Here is a 14,681-nt window from a genome sequence, read left to right on the forward strand (position 1 = left end):
CTTCTTTTATACATTTATTTTTCCTTCATTGCTTTCCTCGGAAGCAGCAAACCAGACAGGTAAGTCTTAGCTGTGTTTTTTATGTTTATTTTGTTCATATTTTAAAAAAAATAACCTACCTTAGCAAAACATGTTTAATTATTTGCAGCACTGTGGTTTTGTGTGTTTTGTCTGTTTTTGCCTCTCAATGTTCATGCATGTCGACAGTGTTTTGTGTTTTGTCCTTCTTTCTTGCTGCCAGAGATCCTAACTGTTCACAGCTCATCTTCACCTTGCTTTTCCCTCCTCAAGCAGTAAGCGGAAGGAGTCGGAGCCACGCACCAAGTGCCTGCTGAACAACGCCGACCTCGCCCCACACCACCCCACCGACCCGGTGGAGCTGAGACGCATCAACTTCCAGACGCCAGGTGAGAGGAATCGTCTGAAAAAACAAAGAAGCATGAAATTACATTACAGGAAAGTTTTTTAGACCTGTGCATTTTTGCAAGTGATGAAAGGTTATAGAAGAACAAGAACATACCAATGCATGAGAATCATTTATTTGTTTGTTTGTTTGTTTGTTTGTTTGTTTGAAGAAATGGAGACAAAGAAGAGCATTTAAAATCAGTACTAAGTTCAGTTTTGATACTTCTGTACTGTTGACTTTTCCCTTGGTAGCATCTTGGCATAGTTGGTGTATTGAAGTGATAATAATGATCAAGTTACTTACAGGACACCAGCACTGGTCTTCCCTGTTTCTAAAGGATCTAATTTTCTGCAGCCTTTCCCCACTAAACCCAACCTGACATTTCTCGGTGTGGAGCGAGTTTGTCAGCCTCCCCTCCCTGTCCATATATCTCTGAGCTTCAGTCTCAGTCGTCTGTCCATCAAGTGCCTCTTATTTTAAAGAGGAGAATGGTAATCTGTTTGACAGAGCCACGCTTTGACCTTTTGCCGACTGGCCTGGTGGCAAAGTGGAGATGAAGAGAAAAAGGAACCGGCCGTGGAGAGTAAACCCTGGATATGTACCGAACTGATCCATACTGGCAGGGTTTACTTTTTTTTCACTCGTTCTGTTCCACTGTTGTTCTCTTTCCTACATGAAGAAAAGAACATGGCTTCACGTACATCGCACTACTAAAGAGCCCTCCACCGGCCACCATCACTCTGTGGCGTTCCACGGTGTCGTTATCTCTCTGCTCTGAGCATTTCGTTTAAACAGACATTTTTGCCCAATTAAGCAGGGCGGTGATCATTTGCTACAGTCCCATTAGCTAATGGTAGCCATTGTTCATGCGATTCCACATGAGCACGCTTGCAGGGGCAGGCCGGGGCCGGCGATACGAGCACCCAGTCGGGCAAAGAGCCTCGGGATGGCGTTTCTCCGTCGGGGCTCCACGTGCGTGTGATTGGCAGAGGCTGAAACCTGGGGTTTTCCTAAAATAAAGAATAAAAAAAAAACTCTGCCCCTCCTGATCATCATTTCTGCTCATCTTTTGGCTCATACAGTAGCACAACTCTCCAGTGGAACCCCCTTAATTCTGCTCACCTCCAACTCACCTCTAACCAATCAGAAGATGACTGGCTTCTTCCAACAGGAGATTAGTGCCCCCGCGTCATGTTTAATTAGCCATTGTGGGAGAGAGACTTGGAATCACCGGCTGATCCCCTCATCCCCTCATGGTAGCAGTGATTGAGTTCAGTTCATAAGTGGATCTTTTATTCATCTGGATCTTTTAGCCTGTTTATACCCAGAAACTGATACAAGGGTGAATAGGAGGGGGGGGTCACCGCCTGGTCATCTTTTGTTTTTTTCCTTTTTTTCACCCTACATCAGACCTAATAGAAACTTGGTTTTATCCATTCCCTAATAAAAAAGCTTTCTTCTGCTTCTCCTTCTTCTCTGTTTTCTACACTGTGGTGGAGTTGGGGGTCTTTTTCCCCCGCCAGCCGCACATTGTTGGTGGCGTTGAGTGCTAGTTTGTGTTGGGAGATGTTTGAATGAGGCCGAATCAGCAGGCGCCCGTGGAGAGCAGACAGCAGAGCAGGGCTCTGACTGGTGATGAGTCGGCGGGTGGGTGGGGGTCCGACCGCTGAGATGCGTGCCCTACTTTCTCTGCCCGCCTGTCTGCCTGAATGCGTGGCGTCGGACTCAGCGCTCAAGCCTGTCCCGAGGACGCCGAAGTCCTGAATTCACGCGGTAAAGTCTGAGTTGCTGCTAATCAGTTCAAGAAAACGTGCCTTCATCCACACTACAGAACAGGAGACCTCTTTTCTGTCCTGTCCATCTTCATGCGTCTTGGGTCTTCTTTTTTTTACAATTAATTTCATCATCAGCATTTAAAAGGCTTCCTTCCTTTCTTCTTATGTTTTTCTGTTTTTCACAGATTCTGGTCTGAGCAGCCCTCTAAGTGGAGCCGATTTTGACTATGAAAGTTAGTCCCTGCGTAATGAAGCTCTTGCGCTTCTGTCTCCTCGCATTTTTTTCTCTTTTCTCAGCACTGCCCCATTTACAAACTCTTCTTGTTTTTAATCTCCTGTATGTATTTGCATATGATTTGTTTCTCCCCCATCACAAATTTTCAAGTTATTCACTAATTCCTTTAACTTATATATATATATATAATAACTTTTATATAATATATATATAAAAGTTTTAGCTATGTTTACTTTTATTTTGTGGCCTTAAATCTTGTCACGCTGTTGACTGCTCATTAATCACACGTGTAACCTTTTTTTTTTTTTTAAAGAACTCCGCCCACTTCACTTCCCCCAAGCTTCCCTTTCTAATCTGCAGGCTGTGATAAAATACAAAAATAAAAAGATTTAAGCGCTAAAACCAGACAGCCCACATTTGATCACCTTTTTCTCAGTGAGAGCAGAAACCACTGAAGAAGAGGAGCCACTCTGAGGCTCTTCCTTTTTATATGTAAATAAAGACACGAACGCATGGGGCTATCAGAAGGTGTGGGGTTTTTTTCCGGGGTTTGCGCTGGCGACTGGAACTGGGTAATTAGAGGACGGGATGTTTCCGTGCTGCACATTGATCTGCTGCTGATTGCTTGTTGGAGGAAGAATCTTTTTCGGAAGGGGAGTGGAGTTGTCCTTGAACAATTGCATCACATCGAGCTACAGAACGTCCGCTGAGTAAAAACACACTCCCGTTCACTAACCAGAACCCAAGATGGCAGCCATGACGCGATTGATTTGTCTGCCTGTTGCTCGGCTTTTAATGGAGGAGGGGAATGATGTTGCCCTATGCTGCGTGTGGAGGGGATCTGATGCGCCGCCACACAAGGGCTCTTCCTGCCAATCGTGCCGAGTCAGGAGTTAGCTGGTTTAGAACCTTTTAAAATCACCATGTAGATCTGGCTATATGAACCCAGGCACATGTGGCCCTTTTTGGGATTTTAATCAGCATTTACCATGACCTCCTACGATCAAACCCTAGTCATTGGCACTACAGCTGCTTTAGGGTGGTAGAAGCCAAGTGGGAAACACACATGGCTGTGAACCAGAAGACCCAGGTTCAAAACCCTCTTACTTCCTCTGTGTCCCTGAGTAAGGCACTTGTCTCCAGGGGGGACTGTCCCTGTAACTACTGATTGTAAGTCGCTCTGGATAAGGGCATACGATAAACTCTGTAAATGTAAATGCTTTATCATGGTATTGGTTAGTACTTAGTCTGTAATAGGCTGCGCATCGGCGGAATTGGAATTTGGAAATGGAGGAACACAAGTTCAATTCCAGCCACAGAAAAATTAAAGGCGCATTTTTATTCTCTGTGAAAGGAGTAGATTTTCTTTGATGGAATTTTCTTGGCTAGTTTACAGCATTCTTAATATACCTTACACAGTAAGAGGTATGTTTGACCATAGTAAGTTCTCTACTCTATAAAGGTCAAACTCTGGTCACTGGAATCATCTTAATTCTACTCAGAACAAGTAATGGTGCATTGTTGGATTGTTCTAGAGCACTAGCTACGGATTAGAGTTCATCGTTCTGTCTTCGGTCGCCAGTCTGGACTTGTAACTCTGATCCTCTCATTTAAGAAGAGCCATGGGATCAGGATGAGTCAGTACACTCTTAAATGAACTATGTGACATTTAGAGAGAATTAGTAGAAACTGAAAATGAAATTGAGGATGGCTAATCTTATTAGGCAGATTATGCATGGCCAATTAAATCTTTTATTTATTTATTTTTAACATGACATCACCCAGACATCGTGTGACCTCTGTTTGAATAGAAGCAAAGACGCAAGCTGTGTAAATATTTTTAGCAAAAAGAAAAGTTGCAGCACAATGCAGTCTCGCAAGAATACGCTTAACAGGATTAACTCCATTACATTCAACTCTGAAACCGTTACAGCAGCCTTTTCTAATCGTAAGGACAAGAGAATTGTAAAACTTTTTATATTATTTGGAAGAAGTGCCGATGCAAAGATGTGGTGGGTTCGCTTGCTCTCTCGCTCCTTCCGTAAGATGCACCCACCCCAGGCCAGGGTTCACCTCCTGTGGCATCACAATCACATCTGCATAGGAGCAGTCTCACAATCATGGAAAGTCAGCAATACATAAAATGGAAACATTTCATTAGAACTCTTCTTCAGATAATGTGTTTATTTTTGAGAGATTTGGTCCACAGTGAGGAATTTTAAGTTATGTGTGTCTTTCTACCCCTCTTCTTTCTTTGTTGACGAAGAGGGATGTAAATTATGCAGCTCCTTCTGTGCTTTATGCAAAAAGTAATTTTTAGCGTGACAGTTATTTTACATTTGATTAAGGCTAATTAAATTTGAGAAAAAATATTTTCGAATGTGTGTGTGTGTGTGTGTGTATGGGGGGTGGTTCTGTAAGAAGTGAAGTATAGATTTTCTTTACAACACAAGCTGGAGTTACAGAATGTCGAGTCCTGATGCCTTTTTTTTTTTTAAATGTGTTTTTTGTTTGCTGTTGTTACTCTTCTATTCATTGCCGCTCCTCCCCGTAGAACAGAACCATAATTGGTGTGGGGTTTCTTTCACACTCCAGCAACAGCCAATAGGTCTTCTTTTGTTTTCTGCTCCATATAAATTCAGACTTCCCTGTCTGCGCTGAGGGAGTTTTGAGTGCGGAATGAGAATTTTCGAGCTCTGGCTTGGTCACACCATGCTTCCTAACACCGTCCGTTTACTGCCACCTGTAGGCTGTGTGTGCCAGATGGACACAGAGGGCGTCCTCACAACACTTCCCTCTCCCCTCCACCGCAGTCTCGTCTCTGCCACCACCCTCCCTGGTCCAAAAGCCCACTCAGTCCCTCAGTCACTGTTCTGCCTGCTCTTTTTTGTTTTTTTTTTTGGGGGGGGGGGGGTCCGTAATGATATGGTGTGTTGGATGCTCTAACAGAACATCTCCTGATCTCTGTCTCCCGAACAGGTATGATGAACCATCCTCCCATCCCTATAACGGAGCTGGCTGAACACACAGAGCTGTTGAAGGCCAACGACAACCTGAAGCTCTCGCAGGAGTACGAGGTGAGAGAGATTCCATGTCACAGTCCTGATTATAAAGCAAATGCAAAGACTATGTTAGAATTAAAACATAACATTAACAATAACTTGTAGTTCTACAAGTGTGTGAATTAGCAAACCCTGACTCGGAATGTCACAAACTGTGTGATGTTGTAACATATCAAGAGTACAAAACCTAGAAGGTCAGAAGGTCAGTTCTGTCACTGGCTGATCAAACCAGCAATGAAACATTCCTGGGTACCTCTTCAACTGCATACTAACCCGGCCAGTGATTTTAGAGCTAATTCACTGACTTGAGGCAGGATAAGAACTGGTTTTAGGGATCGATTCGTTTTCTGGCTGGTTAGAATACCAAAGGAGTCCATTTGGATGCAGAGTCATTAGTGACTTGTGTCCAGGAGGTGCAACAGTGGGACAGCTGGAGAGGTGTATTTTTTTTGTGTGTGTGTGTGTGTTTGTGTGTGTGTGTGAGTAGGCTGCCATCAGCAGCACCAGCACAGCTGTCTGGGGCCTGAGCTCTGAGGATATAAATGAAGCGGCAGCTGATTAGAACCGCTCTGAACTGCTGAATCAGTCCTTGTTTGCATAGAGCAATAGCCTCCTACCCGCCGCCACTAAATCACCCAGTCCGGTGGCACCAGGGAAGATCAGAAGGGCCCAAAGCCAGGGAGACCCCGCCAGAGCCGAGGCAGAAATAATGAGGCCGAGAGGAACCGTACATGCGCTGAGAAAGATAGGCTTGCCTAGAGGGAACATTTTCCAGGTTTTATTAAACATTATCAGGTCTGCCAACTCTCAAACATCAATCTCACACTCACGTAACAAAAATCAAATCTATTCCCATTAGAATTTTGCTGTTGATCACTTTCCCATACAAAAATTTGGCAACCTTTAAATAGAGGTTGGGTTAATAAGGTTAGAGTTTGGTTTAGGGTTAAAATTCTCATCGCGTGTAGAGCGAGTCGGAGAGTTGGGGGATACGGGGGTTACATATTCACAGTTGTGGCGCTGTCAACACCGCTGCCAGATTTGTAATTACTTGGCGCAGGAGAGAAATAATTTTAAAAAAAGTTGTTACATACTTGCTCTCTCTCGCTCTCTGGGAAAAACTGCCAGTGAGTAAATTAAAAGGAGAAGTGTAATTTTAATTTGGTATTTTATTGACGAATGACTGCTCATATGGGTGAGTGTGAATGCCAGATACAGCCTGTGAGGAATATTGCTGCTAATACTGCATTCCACAGACTTCAGAAGTGGGACTTCAGGACTCAAAATGACTCAAAATCTTTTTTTTAAACCCCTGCACGTTTAATACAAGTAAACAGCTTTTTTTATTTTAGACTGTTTTTCCAAATGTGTAGAAAATAGTAAAAAAAATTAACACAGAATGAGATGAAGTCAAGCTAGCAATATTGTTGGCCTTAACCATGGCAGTGGTGGCCTAGCGGCTAAGGAAGCAGATCCGTAATCAGAATGTTTAAATCCTGAACCGTCAAGGTGCCACTGAGCAAAGCACCGTCCCCACACACTGCTCCTGGCCGCCCACTGCTCACCAAGGGTGATGGGTTAAAGCAGAAAACTTTTTGTTGTGTGTGCTGTGCTGCAGTGTTTCACAATACCAATCACTACACTTAAACATGAAAACTTACGTATTGACAATGTTGAGGCTAATCTAAGCCAATCTAATCTAATGAATTGTCGTACAGCTAAACACATGAGAAGTAAATCTGTTTTTTAGCTGCCAATTTCCGGAAAGGGTGAAGGAACCTTTTTCCTTCCAATGGGAAATTGTGAAATTCTGTCCAGTTGATATCAAATGCAGAGAGAACAGAAAGGATGGGAAAAAGCACAAGTGTAAAAATGAAAGGTGTGTGTATGACAGAAAGGAAGAGATAAAGCTACACTGAAGTGATTAAGTACCTGCTTGAAGGTTGAGCTGTGCAGTTTGTCTTGGTATTTGGTGTGTGTGTGTGTGAGTATGACTGAGGTTGAGTGTGTATGTGTGTGTGTGTGAGGGAGGTTTAAAGCATAGTCAAAGAACCTCACTCCTGCCGTGGTAAACTCCTGCAGTCAGCCTCCGGGGGTAAGGCAAGAGGCGGGGAGAGTCTGGGTGGTAGGGCCCCATCTGAGGAGGACCCGGGTGCTATTATTTCTGGGTAATGATTGCGGGTAAACTGTTACATCAAACCCCTTATTGTGCTTTATTTAGCCCCAATTTCTGTGCTCAGCACCGCGAGCCCTAAATGAAAACATCCTTCAAGCCGTAGCTGGGTGAGAGCCACAGGCCAAGAGCAGGCTTGGAATCGTAATGGAATACTAAATTACCCTGACAAGGGAGTGGAATATTTATTCCGAATTCTTATATTGGGAGCGCGCCTACATTTATCTTGCCGACATCAGGCCAGCCGGCCCTTTTCTGCGCTTCCCCCCAGGCGGGGTCTGCCACCTTTATCGGACTTTTTATTGCCATTATTCACTGTCAGCTCTAATGATCGTGATAGAGCCACCTGCACGCTCTTTAATATTTACCACACGAGCCAGACAGCTTTTAATTACACACTTCTAACAGGGGGTCTTTTCCTCCTCCCCTCCTTCGCTCTCTTTTCTTTTCCTTGTTTTTGATATTCCTTTTGTAACTCTCTCATTGTTTCCTTCTCATTTTTTTTTTTTGTCTTTTTTGTTTCTCCCTCTTCTCCGGCTTTCCTTCACGAACTTCTTGCACCTCCCAGCAGAAAATAAATTCTGATGGCTCAGTGTGCTGGATACTAATGAGAGTTTCTTTCTTTTTGTGTGTGTGTGTGTGTGTGTGTGTGTGTGTTCATCTTGCTAGTCTATCGATCCTGGCCAGCAGTTCACCTGGGAACATTCCAACCTGGAGGTCAACAAGCCCAAGAATCGCTACGCTAACGTCATCGCCTACGACCACTCCCGTGTCATTCTGGCACCTATCGAAGGTCAGGCCATTCCCCCAGCAGCCCTGATCAATTTGTTTTAATGTTGCTATCTGTACATGTATCTAATATGAAAACCATTGAAAACAGCGGGGGGAAAAAAGGCCCCGCCCCCACCTCGCCGGCGTGTTTTGTGACTCATTCGTTGCACCTTGGTTCTGACACTCCACAACAGTCCAATTTAGGAAGGCAATAACATGCACAAAAATCATCACAGAAAAAAGCCTTACATAAATACATAAATTAATCAGGCTAGAAATTTCCATTTTGCAGTGCAGTGATTTCGCCATTAGTCACAGCAGTAGAACGTCTCGCACGCTCCGCCGTCTCCTGCTCACTTAGCTGTGACTAAAGCGGCAGCGCGACAATCGCCACACTACGTGGAATCCCTTCTAATGACACTTACCTTCTCTCTGATTGCTGTTTCCTTTTGTTGGGTGGGAGCACGAACAGAACAGAAAAAATGGGCTTTGTAACCTGTTGCTCCTGCAACAACGATACCAACAACTGACGTTGCCCCTTTGTTTGATCGGGAGTTTTTGGTTGCAACGTAATATGTTACAAAAACAGCAGTTTTTCTGGCATTGTGCACCTTGGTCTCACTTCATGAATCCGAAAGTATTCATTGATTCAGGTAAGATGTACAGTTTCTGTAGGAGACCACCGAAGCTGGTCTCCTACACCCCCGAACACACACACCGAAACCCACAGAGGAGCGGCATTATGGGAGATTTAGTATGGACCGAGCTTAAGAGGCGAGGGTGGAGGGTGATGGAACGGCTTGGTGATGGGGAGGGGGGAGTTCTCATAGCTGTGCTGTCTGATTTACTCCCACTGTTGCCAGACTCCATCTTGTTGCAGAACTCCACAGTGGCCCCTAAATCAGAGCAACTGATGCCAACAGGGGCCACAAAAAGCCTGAGCTTAGAACGGGAGGCTGAAGAAAAAGGGGAACAGCTAGAGAAAAATGTTTTTTCAACATGAGAGACTATTTAATAGGTCACTATCCCGCATTACCATGATAAAGGAGTTGAAATAACTTTTTTTTTTTTCATTTTCAGGCATCGCCGGCAGCGACTACATCAATGCCAACTACATTGATGGCTACCGTAAGCAGAACGCCTACATTGCCACACAAGGCCCGCTGCCTGAGACGTTTGGTGACTTCTGGAGGATGGTGTGGGAGCAGAGGGCTGCTACTGTAGTGATGATGACACGTCTGGAAGAGAAGTCACGGGTGAGAGGCGACTATTTGACTACTGGAAGCATGAAGGCCCAGATTCGTACGTAACCCCTCAGTGCCGCTGATCTTTTCAGAATGGTTTGTCTTGCCTGAGCTTCCAAAAATGTAAAAAGGGCACGACCAGAACCACTTTTAGCTCACAACGGGAGTAGGAATGTTGAGGGGGTATTACAAACTACTGGTTGTGGATTTGAAGATAACAAGCGGATGAATGAGGATCGGCTGTTTCCCTGAGGGGGAGATCTTCTGGCTTTTCTAGCCCACTCCCACTCGGGGTCTGGATAATAATAATGAAACGCCCCCACAGCCGCCACCAGGTCGATGCACAGCCTCTACACAGACTGCAGGGGGAACAGAACGTCGTTGCAAAGCGCAATAAAACATTCAGAGAGCCAAACTCGACACAGAGCGGCAGCGGGAAGTCCGTGTGGGGGGCCAGGGTGTCTGAGGCACAGCTGAGTTTGAGAGAATCTCAACAGAGAGAGAATCTGGGAAACCTCCGTCAGGAGATCAAGCAATGAAACGACAGAAAAGACCAGGAGAATGAAACTAAACTGAGGTTCACAGAGACACCCCCATCCCTAACCACTGGAAAAAAACATTGACATTTTTATTTATTTATTTCACCTCAGGTTCACGTCCACCTTGGACAGAGCGACTTTCAGGTCCCTCCTTTTTAAAAATTGTACCGTAATATTCGAGGAGTGTATCTTTGGTATTTGTTCTTCATTTACTTTGCATTTGTTAAACTAAATATGACCTTCTATGGGTCTGTCTCTTGTCTAGTGTCTAGTCTAATAGACAAACGCAATTTTTTATTATATTGTCTGTCAAAAAAAAAAAGAGATGTATATTTTTCAAATCAAGTGGTTAAAACAAAGTTTGAAGCTTTTCACAAAAAGTACTTATCCTCAATACCAAAGTATCGATAATGCATGAAATATTTATATTCATGCTTTAGGGGGGGATTTGACGGAGGTGGTCCCGCTCATCGCTTGAGGTGCAGCTTAACTCCTATCAGGCAGGTTTCGCCTGAGCCCTTCACCTTTCACCATCCCCGTCCGTGGCGTCTCCCTCACCTCACGCTGCATTAGGGCGCTGTCAGAAGCCATCAGACTGGGCGACTCAGGCTGTGCTTAAGCGCAGGGCGAGCGCTAAACCTGCACGCGCCGCCACCGCTGTCACATTGCATCAGGGCCGAGGGGGGTTGACGCGCCACGCTCCGTATTGAATGAATCTTTATTAGCCAGCTGCGCCGGGCCCCCTTTCGGATGCACAGCCTCTCTGCTGGAAGGAAAACATTTTGCCAGGCTGATTGATCATGCCGGCCGAGGGTGGTTTGTGAAAGTGCAGAGGGGGTGGAGGTGTGCTATTGGGTTTATGATTGCAGGTGAAGCCTTCAAGGCGCTCGCTCGCTCGCTCCCTCCACCCTGCATCACTGCCTTTCAAACAGAACGAGGTCTGGCTACATTTTTTACTTCCCTGTAGGACATTTCCAGTCTACGGGGAGGTGTTCATACATTGGAAGAAGCTGAGATATGTATTTTTTTCCTGACTGCTGGAGGGTTTCGCTGAGAGACGACATATCTAACAGATTGTGTTCCTCACAATATTAACCTGGCTTTTTATTTTTTTGCCTTGATTCACAGATCAAGTGTGATCAGTACTGGCCCAGTCGAGGAACAGAGACATACGGGATGATCCAGGTCACCTTGCTGGACACAATTGAGCTGGCCACCTTCTGTGTGCGCACATTCTCCCTTCACAAGGTACTACAGCATGCATATGTCACTAGTGTTTATACTACTACTTATTTTAAGCATATTTTACAAGCATTCAGCCCCAACCAAGTATCGACTGGATCAATCAAGATGCTTTTCAGTAGATTGTAGGTAATGTTCTAATAATATGAGAAATTAACCATAATGATCAATATAAAACCAAAATATTTTACATTCTTTATAGGCTTCCCGATTGTTTCTCCCATATTTCATGTGACACCTAGCTCGTCACACGATTCCAGAGTGTATTATTGAATTTCTTGCAGTATTCGGGTCTCCTAGCCTGTTTTCCCTGCTGGTTGAGGTTATGTAATGTGGGAAGAGACGGCAAGTGGATGTGGATGTGCCTGCTACACAAACAGCTCTCACCGGCAGCCAATAGTGCATGCTCCACTCTCAACGTCCAGCATTTTGACAACCACCATTTTGGTTGAGGGCAAGCACCTACGAAATAAATTTTTTTTTTTTCACTCTCTCACCACCTCCGTCTCTCTCTCTCTCTGCTCCAATCTTCTTCCTGACACGTTCTCCACCCATCATCTCCTTTTAATGTGCGTATGCCTGGGTGAAGCACTTAGCTAAGTGGTCGGAAGCGGAGACTTAGAACTTGTGTAATTGGCATCGAGCGAGTCACAGACACTGTGCGGTCAAGTAAACAGCAGACCGTGGCTAGAAATGAGACAAGGTGAAGGGCTCCGTGAGCCTTTTCCCACAGATATGCCTCACACTATGGGGTATGGGGCGTGGAAGAGGTAAATGCTGCATTACTGGCCTCATGTGCTGCTCCTCCTTAACAAATGCTTGCCCGGCTCTGTGTGCTTATACTGGGACGTGCATACATTTACAGACTTGTGTTTTATATTTTACAGTCCGTTCATACACAAGCCCACTGAATTAAAAACTGCGGTGTAATATTATAAAGGTCCCCCTTATGCCTCCGAAAATGCTGTGACCCAAAAAGACAAGTCCACTAGACCACCATTAATGGGGAATACACCCTTCCAGATGAATACAGGACCATCCTACATGCATCTTTCTGCCTTCTGTCATCTGAACAACACACAAACGCACAGTTGTCCTTATGATCTGAAAGGAAATTTAATCCAACAGGCCAGACCCCCTTCTGCCATTGCTTTGTGGTCCACATCATTTGGCCGTGGTTTTAATCTTTTGGTCATTCTTGAATATCCTACCGTCACACGAAACCCCCAAAAAACACAAAATTCTTAAATATCGCCGTGGCATAAGTTATCCAGCAAAGCAAATGGGTGGAGTGGGGGGTGGGGGGTGCCTGAAACTAGGTCAGTTTGCTTTTAATTATATTGTTTATTTATTCATTTATTCAGGAAAAAACTGTCAGGAAAGCAGAAGAACTGCATTGAAATGCAAAACTGTCCTTTCAAGAGCTTCCAGGAAGAAAAGGAAAAACTAGAGGGCAGGATAACACACACATATACATATTATTTATATACACACGCGTGCGCGCACACACACTTATTTATTTATTTATTTATTTATTTATTTATTTTAAACTCCGGCAGCCTTCAGAACTGTTGTGTTTACGTATCTCGCATCTCCCTCCGCAGTTGCTTGGCAATCGGCATCGTATCTACATAAGTAGGCGTTAGGCGCATGTATCAGGCTGCGTGTTTATTTTTGTGCCGTTTAGACATGTAATTACCGACTCCAATAACAGGCTGTCCTTTGTTTGCTTATGGCAGTTTTATTAAAATAATGCCACCTTTTCTGTGATTTGTTTGCAATTGAATGTTAATTGCTTCTGAATGTTATATTTCTCACCACTTCAGAATGGGTCAAGCGAGAAACGGGAAGTCCGTCAGTTCCAGTTTACGGCGTGGCCTGACCACGGGGTCCCTGAATACCCTACCCCGTTCCTCGCCTTCCTCAGGAGGGTGAAGACCTGCAACCCCCCAGATGCCGGACCCATCGTCGCACACTGCAGGTCAGTGGCCCACCCACCCTCACTGCCAGCCCGCCGTCTGGTGCTAGTTCACTGGATGCCGGGCTTAGAAATGCGCAGTAATGCGAAGGTCAGGCCCTCTTTCAGGGCTTCTCTGGCCTCAAGGCTGTGAGTCAGCTTCTCCATATGGCCTGTCTCTCCGGTTCTGGACATCTTTCTGTCCTCCTGACCCCTACTCTGCATGTTTTGGTTCGATTCATTCTCTACCCCTTCAACTATATGTCAGAGCATGAAGTGCTAGGGAGTAAATATTGAAAAAGCAGTCACTGTTATAACAACACACAGAAACTTCCATTGAAAACTAGACAGCAACCACTGCATAAATTAAATGTTCAGTTTTATCCTTTTGGGTATGAACTGCCAAAATAACTGTCAAATATCAAATATAAGGCAAACAAAACACCTATTTCCACTCAGGTCTGCATAATGAATTTTCTGTGTTTGCATCATTACTCTAGATTTACTCTATTGAAAAGAGAAGAGAAAAGAAAGAAAGTAAAGTAATTGTCACGTGTGATACACAGCACACGGTGCACACAGTGAAATTTGTTCTCTGCATTTAACCCATCAGCCCAGGGAGCAGTGTGTGGGTACAGTGCTTTTTGCTTAGTGGATTCGAACTGGCAACCTTCTGATTACGGGGCCACTTCCTTAACCGCTAGGCCATCACTTCCACTTTATTGATGACAAAGAAGTGTTGTAGAGTTCAAACGAAATGTGCAAACAAATTTATTTGTAGACAGATGTATGTGGTTTGACCAAAATGCTAAACAATGGAACACTTGCTGTTGTTTTTGCAGTGCTGGTGTCGGCCGGACCGGCTGCTTCATCGTGATTGATGCCATGCTGGAGCGTATCAAGCACGAGAAGACAGTGGACATCTATGGTCACGTGACGCTGATGCGCTCGCAGCGTAATTACATGGTACAGACGGAGGATCAGTACAGCTTCATCCACGATGCGCTGCTGGAGGCCGTCGCCTGCGGCAACACGGAGGTGGCTGCCCGCTCCCTCTATTCCTACATCCAGAAGCTGGCGCAGGTGGAGAGCGGGGAACATGTCACGGGCATGGAGCTGGAGTTCAAGGTACCCATGAGTCCTTTATGGTTTTACACTGTCGGTCATCACAGTCCCCATATTCTACAAATTCATGACAATTATGAGGGATATTTATATCATATTGCTGTTGTTGCAGGTTCAGTATTAACCTTTCTAAAAAGTTTGGTTGAAAGTTT

At 44.8% G+C, this 14,681-nt stretch overlaps 1 protein-coding gene across 23 annotated transcripts in view; it reads left to right on the plus strand.

Annotated features, from left to right (window-relative positions):
* Positions 1-14,681, plus strand: part of ptprsa (protein tyrosine phosphatase receptor type Sa) — a 159,377-nt gene that overhangs the window by 134,482 nt on the left and 10,214 nt on the right. For 8 of the 23 annotated variants that reach the window (XM_029000494.1, XM_029000504.1, XM_029000513.1 and 5 more), the window contains 9 exons: positions 45-59; positions 292-407; positions 2,367-2,414; positions 5,396-5,493; positions 8,321-8,444; positions 9,503-9,678; positions 11,334-11,453; positions 13,274-13,428; positions 14,247-14,532. In XM_029000494.1, the coding sequence (XP_028856327.1) occupies positions 45-59; positions 292-407; positions 2,367-2,414; positions 5,396-5,493; positions 8,321-8,444; positions 9,503-9,678; positions 11,334-11,453; positions 13,274-13,428; positions 14,247-14,532 (1,138 nt within the window). The remainder of the gene's footprint in view (positions 1-44; positions 60-291; positions 408-2,366; positions 2,415-5,395; positions 5,494-8,320; positions 8,445-9,502; positions 9,679-11,333; positions 11,454-13,273; positions 13,429-14,246; positions 14,533-14,681) is intronic. The other 15 variants (XM_029000509.1, XM_029000515.1, XM_029000514.1 and 12 more) reach the window with 10 other exon arrangements.

The sequence above is a fragment of the Denticeps clupeoides genome, chromosome 13 (assembly GCF_900700375.1).
Source record: "Denticeps clupeoides chromosome 13, fDenClu1.1, whole genome shotgun sequence".
NCBI lineage: Eukaryota > Metazoa > Chordata > Actinopteri > Clupeiformes > Denticipitidae > Denticeps > Denticeps clupeoides.